We start from the raw sequence: 23,728 nt of genomic DNA, 5'->3' as shown, positions 1-23,728 counted from the left end.
ATAAATAAAATAAACACTCTAAAACATATTTGAATACGTGAGTGTTCATAAAATTATAGAGAAGAAAATTATACTATTGGAAATTTTCAAATTCAGTGAGATTAGACTATATTAGAAAAAGTTGATGAGAAAATTACTAAAGATAAAAAAGACCCATAAATTACACATTAAGAAGTAAGTAATTGGAAAGAACACAGCTGTGCTAAAGAAGTTAAACTTAATAGCTGAGAATTTTCTAGAACTAGACTAGACAGTTTAGAATCCACAGATTTTAGAAATGTGATAAATTCCAAGAGGAACAAATAAAGTAAATTAAAAGAGACATAAATTTAGTTGACACTTCAAGGACATTTTTGAAAGACAGCAACTAATATGATTTAAATTTTCAGTATATGAGTACTTTGGTGCTCCTAATTACATAAAAGCAGATTGAATATACTTTTTCTTGTAATGTTCACCTATTTGTTCTAAGAAGTAAAACAAGAGCCTTTCTTCAATACAGTGGTATTTTATTTGTTTGCATATACAACCGTCCCAGTATAGTTGAAATCCATGACCTATGTGTTCTCACATGAGTTACCAAAAGGGAGGGAGTGACCTGGCTTTATCGCAAAAATAAGGAATTCAGAAAGCCTAGGTGACTTACTGTGGGACCCATAGCTAGAGTGTGTTCTGGATGAGTGCTCTCAACCCCAGTGTTCTTCCTACTGCCCCTTCGTGGTCACTAGCTGTTGCTAGTAGACACCCAATCTAGCTAGGAATCGTCCACTCTTCAAGAAGACAGCAACACAGTTGCAATGGATTTTATGCATAAGAGTGCTATTCTGGTAATTATGTCTTAGAAAACATCATACTCCTTGAAATAAAGTTAGAGAAAAGTCATTATTCCAGAAATATATTTTCAAATTTGATTCACTTTAACATTTATCCTGACTCCAAATAAACTAATTACTCTAATAGTCATATTTTATATCTGCCATATCATCTTATTCTGGTTCATACTTAGAATGAGAGCTAACTTTTTAATACAATCATTCACATAGTAAAATGTATTCAATACTAATAAAACCATATCTAATGAATTCTCTTTTGTTCATCTTTATACAAAATGGATAGCCATTGGTTGTGTAATAAGCATATATTTTGTTTTTAATCTTCATGTATTTATACTCTAACTTCTTACAAAATAGACTTGAGGAAAATTTTAACTTTAAAATATACAGATTAAATCATCTAACTTAACTAAATAATGGGTTCATCTTTGTGTGTAGTCTTATAAGTAAACACTGTTAATCTGAAGTATGTTTAATGGAGATAACTCTACTCATTTTACTGCTTTCAGTGTGGAAAAATTAACTGAAGTAGCTCGCTATCACATTGAAACAACTACAAAAATTCAGTATGAGCTTTATTTACACCAAGAAGACTTCTTCATTAATGGTGACATAAAAGTCTTCCCAGATCCTCCTCCACCAGTACATCCCCCGCCTGTAGAAAAGGAAGAAAATGGCACTCTGACCATCGAACAGCTTGACAATCTTCGAGAACAGTTCTTAGATATGGCACCAAAAGGTAGGGTAACTATCATGACAATAACACCAAATAAGGTTAAGATTACCCAGGATGGCCATCACTTGTCTTCAAGTGAAATCAGCTCTGTTGGATGGCAGGACTCTAGGATAAGCCCTGGCTTTGTTCTAGTTTATTAGATGTTTGTTTTGAATAATGTGGATCTGAATTAAGCACACAGGAGACTCACAATCATTGAACGTTGTGGCACTCCTCATTCCTAGTAATTCTCCTCTCCTGTCCTCCCCCTCCCTTCCTAACGGTCAGTAAATTTGACTGTTGCTCCATCTGACATTTGGAAGATAGCCTATGTGCACACTTGTAGTTTAGGTTTGGCATTGGGACTATGAGTTTGTGCTTCATCTACTCTGTGAAGGAAACCTCCCTCAATGCTTCATAGACTGCAAGTAGAACCAAATAAGTATTAACAAATTTTTCTAATTAATGAATTTGTTCACATGTATCTGTACATGTTATTTTCTGCACACAAATTATTTAATTCCTTCACATTTTACCATTATGACTCTATAGCTTCTGCCCAGGCTTTTTCAAGTCAGCCTTTTCCTACTTCTAGATATTCTTCAAAGAGTCCCATCAGTCAATAGCACATGTAATTCTGACCCATCATGTAGGATTATCATGTCCACATTTTAGGATTAAACACAGTCACAGAGCAGTTGAACAATTTGCCTGTGGTCATTTATCATTTGGAACCCTGCAGATTCAAAGTTCTTGCTCCTTCTCCTTGAACTAAGTTGCCTTGCATAAACAGGTTGACTTTATCTTCCAATATCTCCTGTTTATTGGGAAATTATCGCTTTTCCCCAGGGAGGAGTTAATGGACTTTAGAATTAACATGTTGACTCCACTTTTTAAAACTCCCATAATTCTAGAAATCCACACCAAATACATTGGTAGAAAGAACATTGGTTCAAGTCTGCAGGCTTCCTTGCCAAGTTCATCCCAGGGTCTGTGTGAGGCCATGGACTGATTTTTGTCAGCACATGAAATGGGCTTCAGCAGACTTTATGTCTCCAAGATAGAAAAACACTCATATCTACTGTGATGGACTCTGACTCGGGTTGGCAGCATCTGGGCATGAAGCAAGTGTGGTTGTCAGCAGGTACCAAAAAAAAAAAAAAAAATCCTGGCTTGGAAAGCTGGGCCATGAAATCTCTTCAGTCCCCAGTCAGGCAGAGCCCAGCCTCTTCTGGGCTGTGTGAACTTCACAGTGTCCTTTCCTTACAGGTTTTCTTTTTGAAGTGGCTGTTGCTCTTCATTTTCTCCATGCTACTTTTTACATATAAAATAAAAGGATACATGCAAAAAAGATTGTAAAACACAAAATATGATTTGATTTAATCTGACAATATGGTGACTAGGAAGAAAACATCTAGTGGAGAGGTAAAAACTAAAAGCACTTGGGTATATCTGATGGAAATGAATGTTGAAAATCATCAGCCACTGATAATTCCTTTGGAAAGGACTCTAGTACTCATGATTATCATCATAATGCACTCTGGGATCCACCCTCAAAATCAGAGCTTGCATTTCAGATAAAAGTTTAAAAGTAAATAACAAGTAATAACTCTAACTTGGCACATGAATTTCTTAGAAGGTGAATTCTAGAAAACTTCAGAATAAAAAAATGTCAATAGATAACATTTTTTTCTGTTTGCATAGTATGATAGGACAGTTTCCAGACTATGAAAGAAATAGGAAGAAAGAAGAAAAAAGAAAGTGGGAGAGAAACAGGGAACAAAATAGTTATAATGATGAAAAGAAAACCATATGCCCATGGAGCTTAGAGTATGATTTGGAAAGTCAGACAAAGAAGAAGAAAACACAAATAAGTTGGGTTCTTTCTGGGACAGAATATGAACTTTGTAAAAGTGCTTGAGAATACAAAGCAAAGGGGAGTCAGTATGCAGTGGGTGAAGGTGGTCAAGGAAAACCAGGTGGAGCAATGTGTTGGAGGGAGAATGGAAGGGAGTCAGGAGTGATTTGACTAAAAGTGGTGGCACCCACCTGAAATCCCAGAGACTCAGGAGCTGAGGCAGGAGGAGCACAAGTTCATGGCCAGCCTGGGCAACTTAGTGAGCCCCTAAGCAACTTAAGAAGACCCTGTCTCAAAAGAAAATAAAAAGGGCTGGAGAAGCAGCTCAGTGGTAAAGCACCCGGGACTCATTCCCAGTACTGGGGGAAAAAGTGATTTGGTAACAAGGATGTAGAGGATATTTAAATTTATTGGAATTGGCTGCTAGAAAACATGGTGTAGCTATGAAGCCTGAGTGTAGGAGGACATTAGGGGAATGCTCAGGAGGCTGCTCTCCTTGCTTCCTTCCCCAGATGCATGAACTACAGGCAAGTCCCCCCAACCCGTTCAGGCTGGGAACTAACCCAATTGTCAGGATAACAGTCATCATTAAAAATGAATTTACAAAGCTGTAAAATGCTGTGGGATTTGGGGATTTTGATGACTCACTGTGAGCCATAGTCTGTGAGCAAACAGTTTAAATGTTTTTGCTGTATGAGTTCCTTCATTCCATCTGGAAAACATCATATGTTGCTTTTTAGTTATATGTAAAATTCTTACTATGCTGTTGGGTATTTTATCAGAAGTATTGTTCATTGCTGTTTTTTTGTTTACTGTAAAAAAAAGGGAAAGATGACATTACATTTTCTGAATCCCAGAGTCATCACACAGAATTAGAGATTCTCCACTGGCACCCCTCAAAGTCAGGCTCTAGATGCTGACCTTGTCCTACCTGAGGAAGTCTAATAATTCCCACTCACCTCTTCTCTCCATTTTTCCAGACACCACGAAATATCCTCCTGCATTCTGTTGCTTTATTCTTCTACCCTCAGTTCTGCAATTGTTAGTCACTGCTTTTAAGGATACCCTTTCACCTTTTGGGGAGGGTGGAAGGGCAGGTTTGAGGGGACACTGATTTTATTCCATTATGGTGACATTTGCCAAATGTTCTTTTTAAATAAAATACATAGCTTTTTAAAATTTTGTGGAAGTATAATGTACATCCAGAAAAGTATACTTATTGGAAACTTACAGATTGATGAACTTCTGAAAACTGAGCTCACCTGTGTGGGCTGCGCCTAGCTCAAGACAAGGAGCAGTCCACCTGGTGCACATTTCAAATCACCACCTTCCCCTACCCGAAGGTGACAACTAGCCTGACATCTAACAGCACTGATTATTTTTTCCCATTCCCATGATTTATATAAATAGATGAGATGATGTGATTTGTAACTTTTTGATCTGACTTCTTTGGTTCCATATTATTCTTGAGATCCATTCAAATGTAATTGTAAGTTTTTATTCTTTTTGCTGTATGTTATTCTCTTGGGGAAATCAATATAATCACAACACATTTACCTATTCTGCCATTGATTGACATTTGGGTACATTTGGGGGTTCTCTTTTAATTGCACATAGCAATTATATATATTTAATAGATATAGCATGATATTTTGATAGATGTATGCAATCTTCATGATCAAATTAAACAATTATCATGTCCACCACCACAAACATTTACATTTCTTACATACCCATTTATCTTTTAAATGAAGATTAATTAACCTTGTTTCTTCCAAGACCTGGAAAATGGTCTTCTATAATGTTTTCCATTGTATTTACCTTAGAATTCTATATTTTTGAAAAACAATCTTCATTGAAGAGAAAATATATTATAATATGATGTGCAGATGGATTATTTCTAGGTTAAAAAAGTATATATAGTTTTATATAACAGTCATTGTGCTATCAGGAACACAATAAGACTTTTAAGGAAATTAATAAAGAGTGTTGATGTGTTAAATAGTTTGCAACTTTTAATTATATTGCACAAATAAAATTACTCAGTGAAATGGTAACCTTTGATTAAAACAAATGGCTTAATCCTTAAAATACTTGCAAGTAGCTAGTACCAGAATAGAAAAAGAAAGAACTGAAGCTTAAGGGGCTTTTTGCCAAGTTTAGGTTCGCCCACTTGAAAATAAAAATCTTCATTTAAAAAGCCCTTACTAAAAGTAATGCAATAATGTCTATATTTAAATGCATCATACATCATAATGTTTATATTTTGACCTTTTCTGGTCAAATTCTTCCACCTGTGATGATTCCAAATCTCCTTTTGTAAAGGTAACGACAAAACATAAAATACCATTTGTTATGATTGTCAAAATATATCAGAAAAAAATGACCTTATGCATGATACCAAATAAAGATCATGCAAATTGCAATGAAGATAATTGATTATGCCTGGATTTTCCCAGCAAAGATCCATCCAGATGTTAGACTCATTGGGAGCATCTAGAGTAAGTGACAGCCAGCTCTTCTTCCCACCCACCATCCCAGAAATCACTCCAGTGAATATATTTCCAGCACAGAGTGAGAGAGTGAATATTTTCTGAATTACGTAGCCAATTTGGAATGGTCACTATGTGTCAGGTTCCTTGCTAGTCTCTTCCACATGTTCATGCTCTTCTCCTCCACCTCAACCTGTGGGATGGCTTGAGGCAGACAGCTCTTTTTCAAGTCCACTTGTTGGCAAAGACCATCATATAATCTTAGGCAAGTTACTTAATATCTCTCTACCTCACTTTTTTTTTGGGGGGGGCAGTATTGGGGATTGAACTCAGGGGCACTCAACCACTGAGCCACATCCTCAGGCCTATTTTGTATTTTATTTAGAGACATGGTCTCATTGAGTTGTTTAGCACCTTACTGTTACTGAGACTGACTTTGAACTCAAGATCCTCCTGCCTCAGCCTCCCTTAGCCACTGTGACCAATTGCCTCACTTTTTCATCTTTAAAATCATAACAATGATACTTATTTTATGGAATTGCCATGAAGATTCAAGTAATTAACATACTTAAAGTTCCTAGAAAGGGTATAATATGGAGAATGTACAATTTAAGTGTAATAGAAGCCATTATGATTTAATGATGTAATTATAGTGAATGTCACATTAGTATATAATTCATAAAATTGTACAATATTGATACAAACTGTTTTTTTAATTTTTAATTGTAGATGGATACAATACCTTTATTTTATTTTATTTTATTTACTTTTATGTGGTGCTGAGAATCAAACCCAGTGTCTCACACATGGCAGGCAAACATTCTATCACTAAGCTACAACCCCAGCCCACAAACTATCTTATTATCTAAAATGTTAGCTTATTGTCCTAAGGGTGCAAAGACCCTAAAAAGCACCTGAAATACTAGCCAGAGTACATCCAGAAAAAAATTATGCAACAGCTAGAATTAAGCGATAAAATAATGTGGCTCCCTGGGAACATCCAAGACAGAACACTCATTTTGTGTGCCACAGTGAGCTCCAGGTAGGTACATCTTGTCTCAAAACATCAAATGCCAAGTACATCATTCAGAAGACAGCCTTTCTCCAACAGAAGCAATTTGTAGTCTATTGAAACTAGAACACTATAACAGTGTTCCCCTGTACCCACTTAAATCATAAGAAGTCCTTTTCCTTGTAAACCCATCAGTCCTCCATGAAACAACTGTAGAGATTTCGTCCATAGTTATTTAGGCTTCTGTTGAGGGGCTGTCTGAAGAAAACGCAGTCCGGCAAATTCAGCATCCTTACTCGTTCTTCAAAAGAGGCAGCATTTAGGTGCCCAGGGCCCGGAACACTATTCTACACACTGACAGGACCTCTGCCTTGAACCCCACTTAGGAGGAGAGACTGTCGTTTAATCACTGGTCTCAGAGATGGAGGGTAAACATCCTATGCTGTAGTCACAGCTGTGTCACTCAGCCACATGGTTTTTTCAGAAGTTCTAAAGAAGAAGTAGCCCTTGCTGTCTTTGCGAGGCATTATGGTGATCAGCCCAGAGGAGGCTTTTGACACTTAACCTTTCAGAAAGAGAAGTAGGAAAAGAACAGTGCAGAAAAAGGGGGAAATGGAGACTTTGAGATTTCACACCAAGCAAACAGACTACCTAGGACTAGGGGCAAGATGTGAAATCACAAAGAACTTGGGGTCAGTGAAAAGTCTCATGCAGGGAGGATTATCAAAGCTATTTAGAGCCAATGACAATGACAATGGATTGGAAGGGAGAATAGACTATGTCTGAGAGCAGCAACAGATGCTGTTAGCCCCTCAAAAAGCCTCAAGTGGCTGGAGAGAAGGAGTAAAGGCACCTGGTTGCCTGAAAGGGTAACTAGAAAATTCCGTGGATTTTTTTCAACAGTACTGAGAAAATTATAAAAATGGAGAACCAGATATTTGGAGGTTAAACACTTTGAATTGAAAATTGCTTAGATTAGTTTTCTTAGAAAAGGGATGATACAGAGGCATGGATATTATCAATAAGAATATCTCACTGTGTGGCAAATGGCAGTAGCAAAGAGGAGTATGGACCCCATAGGTCCTAAGGTTTTTCTCCATGGTGAACTCCTTTCACTAGATGAGATGTAGATCACACACACACACACACACACACACACACCCCAAAAAAAAAAAAAAAAAAAACGTGCATTAGTGACTCTAGAAGCCTTTGGACCCAGTGAAACTGTGTATGGCAGATTTTCCAAATGTTTCTTCAAGATGAAATTTATTTTCAAGAAACCAAAGAACCTCCATTCTCTGGCAAATGAAAGTACATGATTAGAATTCAAGATAACCTCTTGAAAATCTGCCCAAAAAACAAAAAACATAAAAATTAGCTGAATCAGTGGGCAAAGTTAAGTCCCTCTCCTTTCACAAGAGACTTATTTTTTCACCCATTCATTCATCATTTTTACAACACTTCTGTGTACACAGCAGGCACCAGGTGTGCCTGGCTGAGGGTGAAACAAGAAACAAGTGCTTAAGTGAGAAACTAAGGCAGTGGCGGTTCACTACATGGAATCTAATTTGAAGTAAAATGTAGAAAATTTGTTTTAGATATTTTTTAGAAATTTTTTTTTTAAAAATAGGGATCTGTTTAAACAATTTTTTAAAGACCAATTAAAAGGCAAAACAGAAGCAAGTAAGGTACGAAAGCAAGTAAGGTATGAAAGGCGGAGGCAGACAACCAGTGTCAGAGGTTGGGAGATTCAAAATCATGAAAGTTGAAGAGGAAAGGACATTTAGATTCCTAACACAGCCAATAAGTGCTTAGCAATCTGCTAGGAGCACCAAAGAGTCAGTATGGATCTGATCAGAAGAGTTTAAAATCCAGTTGGGAAGCCAAAGGCCTACAATCATAAAATACTGACCAAAAACAGACCCTGACAGGCTGTCAGCATGAGATATTTTAATATAATATCAAATACATAGTCAATTTTTACATAAGAATTTGTTTATAATTTTATATATTCAGTTTTAATATAATTCTAATTATATGAGACATGCATTAAATGATGAAAACTAGAACAACATGCAGATGTTTCCTAACTTAAAATGGTTCAACTTAGGATTTAACTTGAATTTACAATGGCAAATTCAGCATCCTTACTTGTTCTTCAAAAGAGGCAGCATTTAGGTGCCCAAAATTTGAAGCTCAACTTCAAATTTTGAATTGGGTTGTTTTCCTGAGCCAGTCACACATGGTATGGCAGTCTCTGGTGGCGCTGGGCTGCAGCCAGCCATAGCTCCCAGTCAGCCACAGGATCACAGGGGAACTCAACTGACACTCTGCAGGTACTGTGTTGCTGGCTAGGAAGTTCAGTAGATTAGGCGTAATAAATACATGTTCCACTTGTGGTATTTTCGATTTATAATGGGTTAACATAATGTAACCCTGTCGTAAGTCAAGGATAATCTGTAATCTAATGATCATTATGTGCAGTCTAAGCTCTCTTCCTTCAGGGAGAAACTGCTATTTGAGGATGTTGTTCAGTATAATGTTTATATTTTTCATCCTTCTAGCCAGATAAAATAATCTGATACATAATCGAATATGAGTCAAAATGAGACTTTCAGAGAAAAGAAAAAAGATACAGCATTAGGTAGGCACAGCTTTTTTACCAAACCACCTGGCAGGGGTCCCAAAGCCTGATATTCTTTTTGTAAATTAACAAGGTTGCTGTACCATTCCCAGAAAGAGTGAGACAGCAGAGAGATGTCCCAGGCAGATCTTGCAGACACACTTGCATTATTATTATTATTATCATCATCATCATCATCATCATCATCATGGGAAAGAAATTGCAGCTACAAAGTGTCTCCTTTCTGCACGGAGAAGTGAATTCTAGAAGAAGAAAACCATAGCACCTTTCTTTGTACAAGAAACCCTAACAATAAAGTGCACAAACAGAAGGGCTGTGGAGTAATTCTGCCTCCTGGTGAATCCCAGCCACACCACTTATGGGCACTGCAGTGTTGAACCAAATTTAGCTTTTTGGGTCCAAATGTTTTATCCAAAGATGATGACAATAATAATTAGTCCATTTCCTTAACTATAAAATAGGGGTAATAGCTTGTAAAGATTAAATGATATAAAACCAGTTCAAGCACTTACAAGGGTACCTGATAAGTAATAAGCAACCAATGCAATTTTTCCAGAAATAATAAGCAAGCACTGGGGGTGGGCAGAAAGTAAAGACAACTGAGGGCTGACTTTGCCATTCCTTGAAATAACAACGTGGAGTTGTTTTAAAGGCAGGAATCCTCTGGATGATGTGAGTGGAGTCACCAAAAGGCAGAAAAGGCCACGGAAACTTGACCACTACCTTCCAAGGAGAAATGATCAATTTTTGAAAATTTGGCTAAAAAAATACCCTTGGCTTATATATGATGAGTTATTAAATCTTATGTACTGTGCCCTGTGTCGTAAGCACGGGGTAAAGTCAGGAGGAAGCCAAGCGAGTTTTCTCTATGGCACTGACAACTTTAGGAGTGAATTTCTCAATGCTCATCATCTCAGCGAGGCCCATGCCAAGGCTTCACTAATGGAAGCAACAAGTGGTTCTCCAGTGAACAGAGCTGCCACGGAACTAATGGTGAGGACCATGAGCAAAGTAACCCTCGGAAGAGTGGAGAACTTGTTCAGATCATGCCACGCCATTGCCAAGACTGGGCGTCCGCTCAAAGATTTTATTTGGATGTGCAAGTTGGATGACATGAAGGGTGTTGATATTGGCCCAGTCTTCAGAACTAACAAATCAGCGAGAACATTTACATATTTTATTGCTGAGGTAGAAAGGAGAAATCTACGAGAAAAACTAGAGAAAAGTAAATTTTTCTCCATCATCAGTGATGGAGTCATAGACAGTTTCATCAAGGAAGCTGAGCTTGTGTATGTACAGTTTGCATACAGGGGGAAAGTGCACTGTCAAATTGTTGGGGTTCAGACAGTAGAGAGGGAAGATCCTCTGTCAATAAAAAATGCTATTGAGAAAACACTAGAGACAAATCTTCAGGTAAGGCTGTCAAGCCAAGACTGGGCAAAGAAACTGGTTGGTTTTGGAAGTGAAGATACGCCTGGAATAGAAGGAGAGAATGGGGTGGCCCTGCTTTTGAGAGAAATCCAGCCATGTGTACAGACTGTATACTGCTTTGCACATCACCTTGAACTATCCTATAAGGCAGTGTTCCAGAGCATTCCTCTGTACAATGATTTGGAAAAACTCCTTCATAACATCTATCACTTCTATCACAATTCTTCTCTCCACAAGAGCTCTCTGATAACTGCTTTCAAAGGCCTGCACCTTCGACCTGTGATGCCTTCTCAAATAAGAGGCAGGAGGTGGTTTCACGGATTACAGGCAGACCTCCAGAATTTTCTCAAGGGATATCCTGCAATTGTTCAGCAACTGCATTCAGTAAGTATTTTGAAATGCCATATTATAACAGAAAATACTTTCATTTAGCTCCTTGGAGTAATGATTTTGAGAATGATAACTACTCTATTTTCCCAACTGTGCTTCAGGCAGGTGAAGGCAGAAGTATCACCAGTCAACAGAAAGCCAAAGAGCTTCTAGATCTCCTCCTCCAAGCTGACATGCTTAAATTTTCCCATTTTTTGATGGATGTCATTAGTGTCCTTAGCATTCTGTCCCGTGTCATTCAGAATAGAAATTCCTCAATTGCTGACATATTTGCCACCTTGGAGTCAACACTGGAAATGCTCCGAATATATCAAACCAGGTGAGGAGTTCTGTCTGTCAAACCAGATTATTGGACTTGGGAAATCATTGCCCAGTGCCTTTTCATGTAATTCTTTTTTGGGGTGATTTTTTTCCTCCACAGACCAGGTCCCAAAGAACGCAGGGTAGATTCAGTCACACACTTTCACAGTAACTGCCTCAGAGGGAAAGAAAACATTTCTTCTGTGAGAAACGTGGTTTTAACACATTTTATCAAGACGCTGCGGAGTTGTTTCAGAGATGCCAGTCTAGATGTGGTGAGGGCAACCATGATTGGAAGCTTTAAATTGTGGCCCACAAAACTAAATCAAGGTAACCTGTGCACACTGACTCAACCTGTTATTCTTTGATTGTGTGAGTTTTGAATGTGTGACTATATATATATATATATATATATATATATATATATATATATATTGCAGAATTTGGAGAAAAAGAGGTATCCATCCTAATTGCACATTATGAACCAGTATTAGAAGCTGCCAATGTGAAAATTGATGAGGTGGACACTGAATGGAGCATGTTAAAATTAGAGATTTATGCCAGGTGAGCAAGAAAACACACTGACTCAACAAGTTCATCTGTATAATATTTCAGCAAAACCCAGGTGTCTCAATCGTCTATGGTTTTTGTCCTCCCTTCTAGATTTCAGAATATTCGAAAACTGACCTGGGATTTTGTGAATTCCATTTACTCCCACAAGTACCCGAATGTTCTGATGCTAGTTGACTTGGTGCTGGCTCTGCCTGCAAGTTCAGCTGAAGCAGAACGTGGCTTTCATCAAATGAGACGTACCAAGTTACATGTGCATGCTGAGATCGATGCTGAAAGTATGACAGATATCCTGATCATTCAGTTGAATTCTCCAGACATCAACAATTTTGACCCTAGGAAAGCTATCCATTTATGGAATACAAAAACACCATCTTCAGCCGGTGACATGGGGCCTAATACAGATTGCTCATCACACTCAGAAAGCCAAGATGAAAGTGATGAGTCGAGTGACAATGTTGACTTCTGTTATTGATCATATTAAATAAATATAAAAATCAAATGGTAAAAATTTAAAAGTAAGAAAGTAACTTAGCCTTCACCTTAAACACAAAAGACCTTCGGCATCATCCAAACATACAAGCAAAAATTTGAAAACTGGTTTTCCTGGAACTTTCCAACTTTACTTCTGGGTTCACATGTTCTTTTGAATTCTTTGGATGGGGGTGCATGCTTCTAAGCAATGCTGTTCTTTTGACATCATTTTCCTGAAAGTTCTCTCTAAGGATAACCAGACTGATTATGGTCTTCTTCACTTAGGCCTGTACAGAGTTAACTATTTTTCCTGGATAATTCTAAATGAGAATAACATTAGGTAACTAACATAAAGGCAAATTGAAAGAAATGTTCTTTTTAAATCTATGAACAAAATTTGGAAATTCATCTGTTGTTGTATTAGGTATGAAAATCATATCACTACACACCTTACCTAATTGGGTAAATATTATGAGGTCAAATATTAAAATAATTTTCACATTTCACACCAAGATCCCCAAATAAATAATTCCTATGTCATATGAAAGCATTGTCTAACAGCACTGTTTCCCCATAGCCTTTAGAGACAGTGGAAATACATCGTACACTTACCAGAATTTTTAAGTACTTTGGCTTTCTTAATGATTTCAATAGTTGTTATTTACAGTTTCTTCTTGAGGAATATAACCAATTTATTTCTAACTCACATAAAAACTAATGTGGTATCATATAACTTCACTGAAAATCCTACTACCTAGAAATAAGTCCTCAACTCTATGAAATTGAATACTCGTGTGTGATCACAAAGAATACAGAATCTATTTCTGAACAACCTCTGGATGGCCGGTTATATCAAAGAAATAAAAAAGTCCACTTTTGCTCCCCAGAATATTACCTTGTAATCTTGAAATTGTATATTTGACTTGAACCACTGACATTTTAAAGGGATTATTGCATTTCCCCCAGAGGTTAAACATATAATAAACTTCATGTGGACTTTTAAAAATGCTAAAAACATAGATGTAAAAAAGAAATTTGGGGAATCTACCTCTATGTTTCATTCTTTTTTTATTCCTAAAGAAAGAATGGCTGTTGACGTGGAACCTAAAAGATACCTGGATATGTGTTAGGAGCCTCTCCTGGGTCTAGAAGGTACCTCTGCTGCATGGATTAGGAGAATTTTTCTTACAGCAGATACTTTTATTTTATTTTCCTATTTCGTTTTTTAATGCATGTGCATGCAGTTTAAAATGAGAAACACAAAATTAGACATTTTTTTTTAGATAAGGTAAAGTAGATCCATGTATAAGAGCAAAGCATTTGAAAGTTTGGTGATAGTTTATGAAATACTTGAAAATGTCGAGTCAATTAGATTATTAAATTAGAACTTTCTATCTAGTTATGTAACAATTCAAATCTCCCTACATTTACAAAAGCAAATAAACAAATTCTGAGTGAAGAAAAATATAAGGATAAATGTGTTACCTTAATTATAGTGGTGATCTGCATGCATTTGAAACAACTTTATCTCATGTTTACCAAAATTACTCTTGTGCCCTACTGCATATAGAAAAACTTAGAGTAATGTTTTTAAAAATTCAACCTATTCTGAGCAGAAAAATCAAAGAAGACTATAAAATAAAACATACATAGTTTCACTATTTCACTACTTTGCTTAATTGGAATGAATTATTATTAGGCAAAAAAAACATTTTTCACTCAGGAAACAATAATAGAAGAGGTCAGGAAAATTATTATTATTATTATTATTATTATTATTATTATTATTATATTTTCAGACTTTTTGTTTCTCTAAAGATTACAGTGCTGAATAATATTTTAAAATTGATTATATAGCCAGGCTCAGTGGCACATATCTATAATCCCAAAGGCTTGAGAGGCTGAGACAGTAGGAACTGAAGTTCAAGGCCAACCCCAGTAACTTAGAGAGGTCCTAAGCAATTTCGTGAGACCCTGTCTCAAAATGAAATACAAAACGGGCTGGGGATGTATTTCAGTAGTAAAGAGTGCCTGGGTTAAATTCCTAGTACCAAAAAAAAAAAGAAAGAAAATGATTAAATAAATTCCCATTATTTTTTCTACTTTAGGAAAAGAAAAAAAAATCCTTATCACATAATATAAATGACAAAATATTTTTCATTCTACTATAGGCATAATAGGAAATAAGGCATTTACTGACATTCTGCTTGATGTTGTGACCCTGAACCTTGGAACAAACAATTTCCCTAGTGGATGGATGCACCTCACCCAACCTGAAGTAAGCTTCCATTTTGTTCCAGCTTCAAAGGTTTTCATATTATTCTTATTTAAATGATGAGTCATGAGTTCTAAAATAACCTGTACTTACACAGTGTCTGACATTTAGTAGGCGATGAATGAAATCTGAATGAATGAACAGATGAATAGGCTTGAAACCAAGACACATAGCATGTGCATACTCAGTATTTGAAGAATGTTAATGATCATACAGTCAGTAAGGTTTGATCAAGAAGCTTCTATTACTACCAGATGTCATGACCCTAACTAGTCATAGTAGATGATTCTGCAGTCCTAACTTTTCATCATAATCTTTTCCCTAAAAATGTCTCAGAAAACAAAACCGTTAAAAGTTTTGGTTAAGCCACCATGTGGGCTGCAGAGCCCTTGCCCAGGCACAGCTACAATCTTTACCCAGCCTCTGTGCATGGGTAAAAAGTTAACTGGAGTCCCATATAAAGTGGTTGTGGAAGAGTAAGCAAAAAACATGGATGTCAAGGAAGCAAAAAGTAAAACACTTTCTAGGTACTGCCTGGTGTGGATTTGTTCAGAGAACAAAAGAGAACTGAAGTCAGAACTGGCTCTTTTCACCAGTATAAAATTCTATTTCTTTTATCTGAATTTTAACTCTGGAAGCCTGAGCTGGTAGAGCTTCAAGGTAAGAGTAATAAAAATATTCCAATGACATTTCTTGTTTTCTTTCAGCTGCAGGAGTTAACATCTTTATTGATAGTGAACTCAGAGTTCGTGGACTGGCGGAAATTCCTGTTAGTAACAGCAATGCCTTGGCCCATCCCCTTGGAAGAGGAACTCCTCGAGACCCTGCAGAGGTTCAAGGCTGTAGACGAGGCTCAGACAGGAACCATCACTTTCGAGCAGTACATGCAGGTTGCTACCAGAGCTGGTGGACTGGGAATACTACAATACTTTTGGCCTAAGAAGTGTCTTATTCAGTGATGTCACATCACAGGTCTCAGGCCAGTGTTTTACTCCTTGACTGTCCACGTCTAGGCAGCATAGGAAAAGTGTCAAAACCCCAGGTGGTATTATGGCTTCCATCTCCAGGGAAAGCATCTTAAAAAATCAGAACTTGCTAAAGAACTAAAGGTTCAGAAAGAAGTCATGGTGAGAATATATTTGACAAACTGAGTATAAAATGTCTGTGGGATATGTAGGCAAAAATAGCCAATCTGATATGGCAGGTCCAGAAGGGATTGCAGGTCATTCCTATGAAGGTGGTTGGTGAAGTTATGAATGAATGAGATCACCCAAGGAAAGTGATATGTATTCCCATTGCACAATGCCTTCCTGTTCATCTTGGCAAGTAGAACACAACTGGTGACCTCCACCAAGACAATGTTGGTAGAATAAGTAGAGAAGCCAGATTGCAGAGGGTTGAGGAAATGAATGTCTTTATGAAGACAGAGAGATGTTCAAGTCATTAAACCAGGTGTGTGAAAATGCAACCTAGTTTTGAAAAGTTTAAAAAAGAAAAGTGAAATTCTGTAACTGATAGGGACCTGAGTTACTAATTTTTCCTCTACAGCTTGAATTCATCCCATTGCTTATCATTTCATGTTACTGGTAGACAAATAAAGAAGGAAATGTTCACAAGGTGCTAATTCTGAAATAGGGTCATAGTCTCAAAGTACCTGTATCTCACAGGTGTTTGCATTGAAAGAGCTCATCCCTTCCTGCTTTTCTTCTCTTTCCAGCTAATTGGTGGCATGCTTTTTTTGTCGTTTGTTTTTAAATTTTAAGATAGCCCTGAGGTCTCCGTGCTCAGATAGGTAAGCCAGAGGAAATAGCACTTGAAACCCGTGGAGGTTCATCAAGGTGGAGCAAGACAGGTGTTTGGCTGATAGGACTCTGGTATATTTGTCATTGTCATTGTACAAGACTTAATAATTATTAGGGTGATTTTGTTTGAAGATGAAAACAGCAAAGCAAAACTTTCTATAGATGGCTTAAGGTCTTAAAGTGGGCACTCATGGAAACCTTTAATATTTACAGCAATGTGTTAATTAACACAGGATATCAATTTGAACATCCTTTTGTACAAACATGAAAAGAAGAAAGGGTGCTGGCAATTTTTACCAAAGTGCTGAGCCAAAACCAGAAAGATCCTCTACCAAAGGTGTGAATTTCTTAGAGAAAGTTGGATGTTGCCTTTAGTAGAAACTCAGAAATACATACTTGAACACAATCTATATTTCGAGAAGAGCTGATTTCTGAGCTCTGCCCTCTCCCCTTCCCCTCTTAGTTTCTACTCCTTAATATTCCTAGGACATCAGTGCCATTTGGTGAGGCACACTTGACTTTCCAATACTCACAAGCCAGAGAGAGAGAGAGATGGAGAGACAGAGAGAGAGAGAGAATAAAAAATGTGGTTTCATGGAAAAAATCAAAACAGCATCTAGGACGAAATTTTATAAAATCTGGTGAAAATGCCACATGGAAACAGTAAGGAAGTATAACTACATCACCACGATGAAGTTTTCTGGGAGAAAATGTCTGTTTACTGTGTTTTCTATTCTCTCTCTCTCTCTCTCTCTCTCTCTCTCTCTCTCTCTTTCTCAAACACACACACCTTTTGACAAATTGCAAGTTCAGAACAGTCACATAGGAGTGGCTGATTTCTCCACTTCCAAAATGGAAAAAGCCCAGCCTTTGTGGTCATTGTGGTCATTCAGGCCTTGCCTCTGGGCTGAGTGATGAGCAGAGGCCGGTTTGCCCTTTGCTCCTGGCCTGCTGTGGGCTCACATGCTTGCACTCTGCAGATATGTAGTGGAATTCTCTGATTTTGAAATACAGATCATCTTCTAAGGGTGAGAACACATGTTTATAAAGGTTTAACTAGTCAGATGTTGTAGGATCCAAGCAGCACTACTTCTTTAAGGAAAAAGTGAAGGGGGAAAAAAAAAAACACTAAAATTCTTTGGCCAGGTTTTAACAAGAAGGTACAAAGAACATTTCCATATTATAGAGAGAAACCACCTAATAATTCAGTGAGGCAAGATGCAATTAATTGAACCTTGATTGTAAATTTAAACCTCTTATGATAAAAGTTCACATTTAACATTTCAGGTTGCTATAATTTTTATGAAAGGTGTTTTGTTTTTTTTTTTTTAGAAAACAAGATTTTTTTTTCCTTTCTGATAATGGCCCTTTGTATTTAAAGTATTTTGAAATGATTTTCTAATTTGCAAACTATCATATGCTGTAGAAGGCTAAAACAAATGAATCCTGGGTTTAAGAACCATGGGAAAATCCTGTGCATCGAAGCAATAAATATGGAACTGATCGTTGGTTGAGTAATGAGGAAAAGAGCAGAGATTTTACCTCTGCTTCTTTTTGCCCCTGTAACTTCTTTTAATTTTTCCTCTTTATTGCTGGAAATTTGGACATTTGATTATTGTGTTCCTCCCTAAGGTTTTCTTTATGTCCCTTCTTCTAGGGGCTCATAGAGATTCTTGAATCTGTGGGTTTGTGATTTTTGTCAAATTTGGAAATTATTTTTAGGACTGCTTTTCCAAATATTTTCCCACTCTATCCCCAATTCTCAAAGCCATTCACATATTTGTTTATTAGACTATCTGGTATTGTCCCACAGGTCGCTGATGCTTGATTGATTTTTTTAAGTCTTTTTTCTCTTGATGATTTATTCTGTATTCATTTTCTATTGCTGTTCCTTCAAGTTCACAGAAGAGTCAAGTTTTCTGTTAATAAAGACTAGCATATTTTTCATCTCATATATTGTATTTAGAAGTTCAAGTTGCATACTTTTTGAATCTTTCAATTATATCTGTATTTTTCTTTACCTTCTGAAATAGAATAGCTTTTCTAAATTACTGTTCTGTATATAGAATTGCTGTTTTAACATCCTTGTCTGTTCATTCTGTCATCTGTTCTCATTTCCGTGTTGGTGTTTTTCCTGGCTGTGGGTAATAGTTTCTGTCTTTTTGTATGCCTAGTAATTTCATATTAGATGCAAGGTGCCGTGAGTCTTATATTTTTGAGTATCCAACTTTGCTGTACATTATTACTGTAGTACATGAAGTAGTATTACTTGGAATCAGTTTCATCCTTTCAAGGTCACAGCAAGGATTGTGGAGGTGGGTCCAGAATAGCCTTTACTATAGGCAATACCCCCTTGGGGCTCAATGTCCTGTATATTAGAAGGACTTTCTACTTTGGCTGGTGGTAACATGAACTAATCCCAGATCTGTGTGTCTTGGGAGTTACTGAGCTTACTACTTTGCAGTGGTTCTTTCTCCAACCTCTGATATTCTCCTCCGACACATGCAGACCAGCCCTTAGTATTCCTTGAGAAAACTCTTTTGCACATCTTCAGAGCTCTCTCACTCTGTGTGCAGCCCCAGTACTCTGCCCTTCTTTGGCCTTCCTCAACCCAAAACCTGTTTTCTGAATTCAGGAAGGACACCAGGCCTCAGATGCTCCTCCCGGCAGTATAGGCTGGAACAAGAGTGGAATCCTCATTTACCTTTCTTCTTTCAGGAATGACTCTTGTGTTATCCATTGCTGAAGGTCTAAAATATACAATTTCAAATATGTTGTCCATTTTCTTATTTAAGGCAGGAAGGTGACTCTGCCCTTTAATACTCCATCATACTCAGAAGTGTAAGTCTCACCTATGTTCTTCATGGCTCCATTCTCCCATAGAGTGGTCCATTCTTCCACAGAGCAGTCACTGGGCAGGGATCTCCTCCTGGTTGGTGCAGAAGCATCTTACATTTAAAGCTTGAGCCCATGCTGGACCTTAGGCTTTTTCTGGCTCTACTCCCTCACAGGCTTCCACAGAGCCAGCATCTCTTTGTTCCAAAAAGAAAAGAAAATCCAGTTCTTACCTCTACAGGTGATCCAATGCCATCATATCATTAAAACACAATTGATTCTAGGAAGGAAAGAAGGGGGAGAGGAACGGAGGGAGGGAGGGAGGGAGAAGGAAAAAAGGAAGAAAGGAAGGAAGGCACAAAATATAGGTGTGAGTCAGGTTAAGCCATCCAGTAGCTCGTGGCTGTAGTCAGTGTTGAGGATAGGTTGGTTGTCACTCTGGAAGACAGTAAGGGAGCAAGAACTAAGAACAAGACAGTTATATACATGAAATGTTTACCAGAAATAAAAATTAAATTGGCAAGATATTTTCTTTATGCTTGTTCAATAGCAGACATGAATGTCATCCCCTAAAGGAATGAACTAAGTGTCAATGGTGGGGCATAAGCAAGTCAAATTGTTCAGAGAGCTCAAGGAGAACCTCTCTGAGAAAGTATGACCTGAGCCAGGTCTGGAAAGATGTGTAGCCTTTCCTGGGAGGAGGAGGACAGATAGAAGTGATGTAAGGTAAGAAGGACAATGTGACCAAAAGAATGAGGGTAGAAAATGGTTCTGAGCAGAGAGTGACAGGGCAGCATGCATGTTTTGAGAAAATCGTTATGTTGCATAATAAATGCTGAAATAAGTAAGAAAGAGACTGGGAACCAACCAGCTTGGGTTACTGAGTGACCCCTGGCAGAGATAATGGAGTCTACCAGAGTAACAGTAGGGATGGAGAGAAGGGAAAGATGGCAGAGGGCTTGCCAAATCGGAACCAAGGGAGTTGGTGGTTCTTGTCATATACTGACTAGAAGAGATGTGTCGTTGAAAAAGAGGACACTGAGATCTAAGTCAGCTGTCAAGTCATTCCAAAAGGTTTTCTAATGTCAACAGCACATATAGCAGCACGCAAGGCTCTGCAGACTGACAGGAGGTGAGCAGCACGTGGCATGTGAGCTGCTGTTATGGGAACACAGACACCCCCAAATCCAGCCCATGAAAGTTTAACCTTTCCAGTAATGATCCCCTAGTTTTATTGTGTGCTCCAACAGCGAAAGCACCCCTCCTCTGTGGACTTGCACTTGTAGACTACATGTGTGTTAATGTTACACACAACATCAAATAAGTAACAATGAAAGCAACAAAAGAATGAGACAGAAAGAAATGTAAAGGCAAGTTTCAGGACTTTCTCTCACACCCCGCCATGGTTTCTGCACCGTGCTTTGGAGACCACTGTGACTCTAGAGTCTGGAACAAGACTGGTTTGAGCTCAGCCTTGAAGAGCCATTATACCTCTGCATAATACCTTAATGATGGTCACTTGTACTTTTTGTGTAGGCTGGTCTATGGTTTACCGGAGATGAAGACATAAAAATTCCAGAAAATCCTCTTGAACCCCTGCCATTTAATCGACTGGAACATCTGATAGAGGTAATTATTGAGATCTTTTTTTTTAAATCAGCATTATAGCACTGATCATTTATTTTCTTCAGGTTCTTCCACTTGGGGAGTTTGTTTTGGATTCCACCCTTTCTCCCCAGTTTCTTTGCTGTATCCCCCAAAGGCTGACTTTAATGCTAAGAAGACAGCATAGAGAAGCTCTAGAGGAGGAGGCTGGGCCCAACATCTTAGAGTCCTGCTGTTTTCTGGACAATTTCCATGGCCTCTCAGGATCAGAAATCTGTCAAATAAGCTCCACTGTTACTCAATATGTCTTTCTTTAAATTGCCTTTCAATTCCCAAATCTGTAGGATAAGATTCTAACATTTCAACAGCATAAGCTGTTTGTCTATTTCTCTTTGGTTTTGTCTAACATCATATGATGTTGCCGTGGAGCCCATCAGAGCTGGCTGCCCTCAATCTTGTTCTCAATAATAACATTATTATTAGCCTCTATCTCCAAAGCAACAAGAGAAAGCAGGACCTTAAAACCTGAAAGTCACTCACTCTGACTTCAGTGTAGATGTTTAAAATATAAAAATATATTGAACATGATCATTTCAGTAAGATGTGAGAAAAAATGAATGGTAGATTTAGATGTCAGAGCAAACTCTGTATAATATGTTAACTGTTCAATATCTAGGAAGCCATTAGTTCAAAATTACAGAACAAAATCAAACATTATGACCTTGAAGTGAGTAATTCGTTTCCATTGGATTTGTATTTTTCGAGCACATCTGCTAATGCTAGCAGGTTAGAGAAAAGGGGCCAGGAGTTACCAAAAAAAGCCCAAGATTCAAAAAATCCTTAGTGTTTTCCTGAGGAAAGGTGCTCTAATTTTGCTATATTAAAATCCACGAGTTGTTGTCTTATTCTCATCTCCACAGGTCTCTCCATGTGACAGCACATAACATGCCTCATTCCTCTAGACTGATTAATATTTGTTACAGCCAGTCTCTTTGATTCACACACATTCAAATCTCCTCTCTCTGCTCATCACTCGTAGTACCTCTTTCTATGATCTGTTTTTTTCCCCAAGGTCTCCATAATCACTATAAAAATTTACTTCATTTACATTGTTAGTTCATGACTGCCTGCCTTCCGTCAAGAATGTCAACTCCTCAAGAGATGGCATCTTTATCTTCTTGCTTCTGGTTTAATTTTAAACACCTAGAAAATTTCCATAGCTAGCACATTAAGGTGTCAGTATTTGCTGAGTGTGAAACATTGTGTTATTTTTTTGTGCTACATATAAATTACCATACAATTAGCTACCTAAAATAATACCCATTTATTATTTTATAGTTCTGCATACAAAAGTCCAGACATGGCGTAAGTGGGCTCTCTGCTCAGGTTCCCACAAAGCTGAAATTAGGGTGTTGTCTGGAGCTGCAGTATCACCCACAGCCAATGATAAGGCTGGATCCAACATTGGCTTCCCAGATGGATTGTTGACAGGATTCAGATCCATGCAGTTGTGGGACTGAGACCTTCAGCCCCTGCAGACTACCATTTATTCCCTGCCACCTTGCCAATTCCATGACATGGCTGTTTTCTTCTTCATGGACAGGAGGAGAGCATCTCTCTGGTTTCTAACTTTCCCCTGAATAAAAGAACATGTAGATTCCACTGATCTTTAAGATTCTTTTTTGTTTTGTAAATAACAGAGTTTACGCATTTTCCTACCAAAATTATTTAATTTATATTTGTATTGATAACATAAAATTTCAGAAATTCTTTTCCAAACTCACCTTCATATATGTCTAATTAAATTTGCTCATAGTTGTAAGGGCTGTTGGTTACAGAGAACAGCAAAAGAGAAATATCCTCTGGATCTAGTAACTTCTCAAAGTGTGGGTCAGGACCAGTAACATCAGAATTATCTGGGGACTTTCTAGACATGCAAAACCTTAGATAGCTCCAGAACCCTCTGCTTAATCTGAATCTACAGTTAAAAAAGATTCTCCAGTTCACTAAGTACATAGTTGAGCAGAGTTGGAAATGGAAGCCAGTAGGCTTTCCCAATAAGGTTGTGCAGGTGCCTAGGTGTGGCCTGTATATCCCAGCTCTGAAGGCCCCAGAGGATATTAGGCTCCAAGCACTGACTCCAGTGCTGTCAAATGCACAAGACACTGGATGAATGAATGTCAGCTTAGTCATTCAGAGAGAAAGGTACCTAACAAATCAGCATTCAGAGCATATCATACCGTCTCCCTGGATGTGAATCCACTTTGGAAGAACTCACTTAAGGCTAGTAGGTTGAGGGACAAGTTCAGAGCAGAAAAAACCAATTTAAAGGCCTAAATGGCATCATTCTCTTTCCCATCTCTTTTCCACACAGGGAGAGATGGGCCAGAAGTCTCATATTTAGGGTCAAGACCCAATTTGTTTGGATGATTCAGAGGACAGACAGTGGGTCCTTCCTTGCTCTTGCAGCCCCTTTTCTCTACTTAAAAAAA

The 23,728-nt window shown here is 37.8% G+C and overlaps 1 protein-coding gene across 1 annotated transcript in view; it reads left to right on the top strand.

Moving 5' to 3' along the window:
* Spef2 (sperm flagellar 2) overlaps positions 1-23,728 on the top strand; it is a 165,666-nt gene that overhangs the window by 132,526 nt on the left and 9,412 nt on the right. Inside the window, 9 exon segments of the mRNA XM_048802898.1 lie at positions 1,343-1,572; positions 10,207-11,369; positions 11,477-11,694; positions 11,797-12,005; positions 12,116-12,239; positions 12,339-12,523; positions 14,891-14,997; positions 15,702-15,884; positions 21,168-21,260. Of these exon segments, the coding sequence (XP_048658855.1) occupies positions 1,343-1,572; positions 10,207-11,369; positions 11,477-11,694; positions 11,797-12,005; positions 12,116-12,239; positions 12,339-12,523; positions 14,891-14,997; positions 15,702-15,884; positions 21,168-21,260 (2,512 nt within the window).

Source organism: Marmota marmota, unplaced genomic scaffold (assembly GCF_001458135.2).
Source record: "Marmota marmota marmota unplaced genomic scaffold, marMar, whole genome shotgun sequence".
In the NCBI taxonomy this organism is placed as follows: Eukaryota; Metazoa; Chordata; class Mammalia; order Rodentia; family Sciuridae; genus Marmota; species Marmota marmota.
The sequence above is the reverse complement of the archived record's forward strand: the minus strand, read 5'-3'. Positions and strand labels throughout refer to the sequence as shown.